Source organism: Crocodylus siamensis, chromosome 2 (assembly GCF_052110815.1).
Source record: "Crocodylus siamensis isolate JL-2025a chromosome 2, ASM5211081v1, whole genome shotgun sequence".
Lineage (NCBI taxonomy): Eukaryota > Metazoa > Chordata > Crocodylia > Crocodylidae > Crocodylus > Crocodylus siamensis.
Genome location: NC_143396.1, coordinates 159,456,442 through 159,463,640, shown reverse-complemented (window position 1 = coordinate 159,463,640; position 7,199 = coordinate 159,456,442). Strand labels below are relative to the sequence as shown.

At 42.9% G+C, this 7,199-nt stretch overlaps 1 protein-coding gene across 1 annotated transcript; it reads left to right on the top strand.

Annotated features, from left to right (window-relative positions):
• Window positions 1-317: 317 nt before the first annotated feature.
• Window positions 318-4,468, top strand: EREG (epiregulin). Its single transcript, XM_090034535.1, is given in 6 exon segments — window positions 318-330; window positions 1,113-1,180; window positions 1,182-1,197; window positions 1,766-1,889; window positions 2,577-2,723; window positions 3,975-4,468. Coding segments are annotated over 6 exon segments (456 nt in total). The 3' UTR covers window positions 4,063-4,468.
• Window positions 4,469-7,199: the final 2,731 nt, after the last annotated feature.

Here is a 7,199-nt window from a genome sequence, read left to right as displayed (position 1 = left end):
AGCAAACGTCTCTAATAACTGAAGCTTGAATTAAAAGGCTGGTCCAAAAAATTTGAAGGCACGTTTCCTTCATTGAGCTTCATGACCAAACATGTCTACAAGTGCTAACAGCCAAAAGGCAAAGGACAGAATTATGGATTTTGGGAAAGGGTTGATATTTAAACTGTTCATGAGCTGGTGAGCTTATGACAACAGCAAAAGAGGTAGCCTACAGGATTCCATGACTAGTCAGGGCAAAGACTGATTCGTCATGAGATGGCAGTTCTACTTTGAATATTTGCAAGGATTAAGTTTAAAATCCTGTGCTGAGATGCAGAATGCCTGAAAGCTGTATGTGTGCAGTACCTGGTAATAGTGTCAAGGTGCTTTAAAAACCCTGTACTTAGGGCACTTGTATAGGTTTACTTCTGGTTGTCTGTGATGGGTTTTTTCTCATTTTTAGGTGAAAATGTTTGACAAACATGTCGACCAAAATATTTAAGATGCTATAAATGTACTGACAACAATTAGATTTAGGCCTAAATCTAAAAACTTAGTACAATATAGTCCAGACCCAGTTAGTGAGGTGAGCCTAGGCTAAATCATGCTCCCCTCTTTCCAATAATTCCAATTATACAAAGCATGTAAACACAAACAAAATGGTACAGAATAACACTTACTTAAGTGCTTAAACGTGATCCAGTGCTTTGCTGAAGTGAGGCTGTAGACTTTGGAAAGGGATGGGTTTTATGCTTTGATTTTGTTATTCCTTTAGCCTACTCTTGATTCTCTGTAATCTGGAGATTATACCTGTTTTAAAACCTGACACTTATTTAAAGTCCAGAAATAGAATCAATCATAGAATCAATGAGTCGGAAGGGACCTAGGCAGATCATCTAGTCCGACCCCCTGCCATGGGCAGGAAGGAGCACTGGGGGTGGGAGGGGTCATAAGACCCCAGCCAGGTGCTTATCCAGTCTCCTCTATAGGTTTTCTTGAATTATCTCAAGATTTGTCACCTCCATGCCTTCACCGAAAGAACTATTCACTTCCCCACTCCCCCACCCCCAACATTGTTTGTTCTGCTTTGGAACATCACTGATAGGAATCTGTCGCTATTTTTTGTCTTATAGGTTACTTCTTGCAAGTTGTCATTGGAACAACAGTGATCCCATCATGTGGATCAAGTGACGTGGACAACCTGTACCACAGCACTAAGTAAGTATATGGTATCTTAACACTGCCTTTTCAAAAATATGGGCTTTTCTGTTGCAAAAATCTCCATCTCATGATGATTCCCATTCTCAATGGGAGTTGCAAGATGCTTAGCTTTTTATCCGAGTCCTTCACTTGGGAAATTTCTGAAAATGTCTCATACTTTCTCAGACAAAATAAGCTAATTTTAGGGCCTGAATGCTGTAGAGCATTAGGGTGTGGGTGATCAAGCATCTTCTCTATACTACCTTTATTAAATTGGAAATGGTACTAAATAGTTACTCCACATGAAGTAATTTTACTATGCTGCAATATGCATTGAAGTAGGTTCTATTCATAACTCCCCATGAGGAAACAGAAAGGGTACATTTTTAGGATGGCAATTTCCAAGCAGCCTAAATGTTTCAAAGCCTAGAAATTCAAGGGAATTGGCTTTCCTCTGACAAAAAACTAAAGGTTCATTTTTGCAAACTGATTTCTCAGCACTATTCAGAGTTCAAGTAGATCACTGAAAGTGAAAGATTGTGAGTTGAAGAAAGACTAACAAACCAGTAACTGATTCTACTTACAGTTCAGACGGAGCATAGTCCACGGGTGGCTCAAGTGGCAATAACCCGATGCGAAGCTGAAATGAAAGACTACTGTTTCCATGGACAGTGCATGTACCTCGTGGACTTGAAAGAACACTACTGCAGGTGAGAGGAAAGTCATGTAGTATCATTTTGCATTTCTTCCTGAGGTCAAATGTACAAGTGCAATCACATGCATGAACTGGCTTTGATCTTACCTTTCACCTGCTTTTAGAATCTATGGTGCCAAAATGATTTTGGCATCAGTTTTTTTAAAGCCTTCATGCAGAGGCAGCAGATTCCTACTACCAAGAGTGGTAGATCTGCAAAGAGGATCTGATTTCTACAAGCCTTTCCTGCTATGATGGCTCACTGTAGTGTAAGCCAGGCCTGAAGTTTTTCTGCCAGCCTAGCTATATTGGTGATGGGTACAAAAAAATCATTATCCCTCTAGCCGAGGTAAATCTGGATGTTGTCTATGAAGGCTTCTGTAAGTTGAGCACCTGTCTCAGAGGTGTTATAGTTAAACTGGGTGAAGCCCTTTGTGTCCTCATATGCTGGATCTTTGAAAGACATTGATCATGTTCCCACAGAATCTGCTACAGGGGGTTTATTTTAGAAATATGTTTGGTTCTAGTGATCAGAAATGGAAATGATCTAGGCTACCTGGTCTATCTTTGCTACTGCATGATTGTACTTTATGATTGTTCCTTTTCTGGCACTTCTCTGTCATGGCAGATGCTTTTAATGCTGTGTTTTGTAACAGCATAATTAATGTGTCAACAATAACCCCACCTATCTCTATCTTTTCAGATGTGATTTGGGCTACTCTGGGGTCCGCTGTGTGCATTCGGAGCTAGTTACACAGCCTTTGAGCACAGAATACGTGGCACTGACAGTTACTGTAATCCTGTTTGTACTCATTGCTATCTCAGTTGCAAGTTACTACTTCTACAGATGGTAAGGCTCATTCTCATTTTCTATTGTATGCGCTTGAACTATGACTCATCATCTCTAAGCAAGGAGAGAAGCTTTCATATTGATGGCTGAAGAGTTCATTCAGAAGTTAGATCAAAATGGTTATTTTTGGCTTGCTCACATGCTTATTAGCCTGCACTTACCTAATGATCTTAAAAATGGTGGTTTAATTAAATTTGATGTGGCTACATAGTTGCAAATACAAAAGTAGCACAAACATTTATCAGACCTTTTAGCATAAAGAGTAGCAATAGTCAGGCCAGTATAATAGTAGTTTTGAGGTGTGTCTGCTCACCCAGAAGCAGAGAAATGCTAAAATGGAAACCATTTAAAGTCAGTTACAGAATCCTGTAGGTTTCTACTCTGGTACATGAAGGGGAGCTGCTGGAGGAAATTAAGGGCCTGAAGATGATATTGCACATACTGCATGTCCCACCACTTGGATATCATTTGCCACAATGGAGTTACCTTGGCTTATACCCATGGCTTGGGGCTGGGAGGGGGAAGAAAAGATGAAGCTCTGCATAATACATCCTAAAATTATATTAGTGTTAAACACTATCCTTGTTGACTGTAAAGCATAGCCCTGTCCACAAGGCAGGGAGAAAGTGCCTCTGCACTCTTGCTTATGAAATGACCTTACTAGCTGGCTGATTTTTATTCTTCTAAAATCCAGCTTGCTGCCTGTAGCTAATGAAGTGGAGTAACTTGTTTGAAATACATCCTCTTACTATCTAGACAAGGAGCATACCCTGGAAGAAACATAGCGTTACTGAAGTAGCAGTTCTATACAACTACCACTAAATGCATTGCAGCCAATCTCTGTTACTTACCCCTTCACTGGATCTTGCCATGTGAGGAAGAAACCACATAAGCGTCCACTGTACATCTTGCTTAATTTTAAAGAAACTAAACGGAGCAAAACATAAACACAAATATTTTAAATGAAAGAAACTTGGATAATATCAAAGCAGAGGATGTTTTTGATGTCTAATGCTAGTTGTCCAGGGGCTGCTTGCAGATGGCTAGCACTCTATGGGGTTTCAGAATAGCATCTCCTGAAATGGGGAGCTTTGCCCCACCTCTTTTCAGATGAAGCTTCCATTATGTTTGTATGTGCTAGGACTGCTGTATAGTACTTTATTTTTGGAACAGTTCTGCATTGGTGTGTTTTGTACCTTCTCCTCCCTCTCTAGAGAGCTTTGACTTCTTTTTCTCTCTAAACACATTCAGGTACCAAAACAAGCAGAGACAAGTCAGCCTTGAATTCTCCACTGAAGCTGATGCACAGGAGAAGAAGTCAAAGCTGCTTCACGTATGAATGAAGAAATGGAAACACACAGACCAACTACTTATTAATTTGTCTCTATTTAATATGAAAAATGTTATTTTTATTAATAATATTTATATGCTGAACAAACCAGTTTCAAATGTTTAATAATTTTAATTGATAATACAGGTCAAATGGATTTTTGTATAAATGTTTTTATTTTTTTTTATTTTATTGAATACTTGATACTGTGGAAAAAGAGATCCTACACTTGTGCATCTGTGGGATAGATATATATCCCACAGATATATATCCTACATATATATATATCCCACAGATATATAGATAACTATATTTTTGTAAGAAGCTTTTAATCTTGTTGCCGGTACTTTGTCTTGAAGAAATGCGTGTTTATTTTCTTCACATGAACAAATAAAGTTGTGTTACTTTTTACAAAGACCTGCCTCAGTGAAGAAGATGTTAATACTGTGACCCCCTTTTTTTTTCCTTTACTGAAAAGTGAATGACATGTAGTCTGTGTGGTTCATATGCAGACATATTTAAAATCTGACATAAACATATGGAAAATAGCTGGCCTTAAAAAAACCCCAACCCTTATTTTCAGAGAGGCTTTGATTTACAGTCTTGAGGGTGTAGTAGAATTCTCATGTTTGCATTGTATCCTGATATAAGTATTTGGGATCGCATTAGCCAAAAAATATTGTGAACTTTTGTGATATCTCTTATTATGATATTTCAGGCACAATCTTGAGTCCAGGTTCTTACCCTGGAAGGGGAGTAAGGATTTACAATAAGCTGCCTCACTTCCTTTTGCAGGCTCCTTGTATCATAGCCTACATGGATGCATTCACACATGCACTTGCAGCTGCACAAATTTGGTACTGGATATTTGTGTCTTGGTACATGTGCCTAACCATACACTTTGGTTTGGAGCAAGTTGTAACACTTGGGGCAAACTGACCCTGCCCACCTCCTCCCTGATCTGCAGCCAGGGGGAGCTGAAGGCTGGGGCCAGCACCTCTGTTGGCCCCAGCACAATAAATCATAGAGGTGCACTGACACATTGGTTCGATATCGGATTGGCACTGATATAAAGAAAGTTGTACTGGAAATCAGTGAGGAGCACAGCTTGGAGAGCTGTGTCCAGCTGGTAAGTCTGTAGGGGAAGGAGAGGGGGGGTAGATCAAGGCCCCACAGTGAAGGAAGGAGTGGAGCTGGGGCAGGGGCTGTGACAGGCACTGCCCAGCTGGGGCGGGGCAAGGGATGGAGCCACAGCTCATCAAGGAGGGTGTGGGGAACAGCTCCCACTGCTGCATGCACCCTGGGAGGGTAAGTGAAAGAGCACGTGCCCCTGGATCTGCACAGGGCAGGGCAACTGCCACTGTGGGCTGGGGCTGGGACTGCACCAGGCTCTTCCCAGCAGGGGCTGGGCCAGGCTGCAGTGCTGGGAGGAGGGGTTCAGGTGGCTACAGCAAACTTCAGGGTGACTATAGCTCCCACCCCCTATAGCCCCACTCCCAGTGCTACCACTGCCCACCCAAGCACAGCCTGGATCAGCCTGCACTGGGAAGAGCCCAGTACCACCCCAGCCCATACCTGCAGCCCACCCAGAGCAGATCCAGGGGGCCCATGCCCCACCCCCTGTCCCCTCCTGGGGTGTGTGCAGCAGTGTGAGCCACACCTCCAAGATGAGCCAGAGCTGTGCCCTGTGCCCTGGGCAGTGCCTGCCCCAGCCCCACTTCCTCCCTCATCACAGGGGCCTCAGTCTGCCCTCCCTCACAACAGACTTACCAGCTTCATGCAGCTCTTCAAGCTGCTGGACTGCATATCAGAAATTGGATTAGTATTGGTCGATATGTCTCCTTAAAACATCAGCTATCAGTAACAACGCCAAAAGTTGTCTTGGTGAGCAGCTCAGGGCTACCTGCCCTCACGAGCTTCTCAGGCCTGGCCAGTTGGTACATGGGGACCCTAAGCCCCTGTGCCACCTGGGCTGCTGCTGCAGCAGCCCTGACCTAGCTTGGCCCCTGCACCCTCTACCTACTGCAGCAAGGGATGCTGTCTGGTTGTGATCTGCTGCCACCTGTGACAGTATCCACCTCTTTAGACACCTCTTCAGCATAGGCACTGCAGTAGAGCCATCCGCACCTCTGGGCCAGCTCTTCAGGCTGCACAGTTGGTCTTTGGGCAGCCTTGCTGCCATGTGTGCCTCCACCCTGCCATCTGGGCAGCTATCACCTGGAAGATGTGCTCAGTGTGATGGCCTGCTTTGAACTATCAAAGTGTGTCCTTCTGGCCCCAAATGGGTCTTAAACTGCTTTGAGATCCCAGCATCTCAGTGTTCACAAGCCATGCCTCCAACCTCAAAGTATGTAGAAAAACCTTTTAAAGCTGTGTCTGTGTCCAAATGGCTGATTCTCCAAATCAGAATCAAATCTTCAGTTTCGGATTCAGCTGAATTGAATCAGAGACAGTGATCCAAACGATCTGAATGAATGGAATCACTGTCCGTGATTCAGGCCAAATCAGGCCTGTTTTGCACACCCCTAATAGTGGGCACATCTACACATTAATTAATGCACAGCATTTAGTTTAGTACTTCCTTAATGTAGTACTAACTGAATGCACAGTAACTACTTTTACTGCACAGTAGCACTCGTGCATGATTTTTTGTGTGGTTTACTGCACAGTGACCTAATAACACGGTGTAGTAGCCTATTAACAATTTTTTTGACTGGCACTCTACTTCATAGTGTTATTAGGCTACCATGCAGTATGCATCTTGTATAAACACACTGGGCATGTCTACATGTTCATTAATGTGCCATAAAGACAGTGCACTGAGCTTAGTACCTGTAATAACAGGTACTAAATGCACTAATCAGCACTACTGTGCATTAGGGCTGTGCAAAGCTTCGGTAGCCGATTTGATTTGGAGGAGACTTGGCCCGATTTGGTGGCCAAATCTCTGAATACAAATAGAATCAGGAGACCTGTTAAAAGGTCCTAATCAATTTGGAAGCCTCCAAATTGATTTGGAAAAGATTTGGAAAGATTCAGAGATTCGGAAGGCAAACTTGCAGGAAACATAAACTGAGAAAAGGGAGGGGGAAAAGGTGGGGGAAGACAGCTCTATTGAGACAGATATTGACATCTGTAGCTGGCCA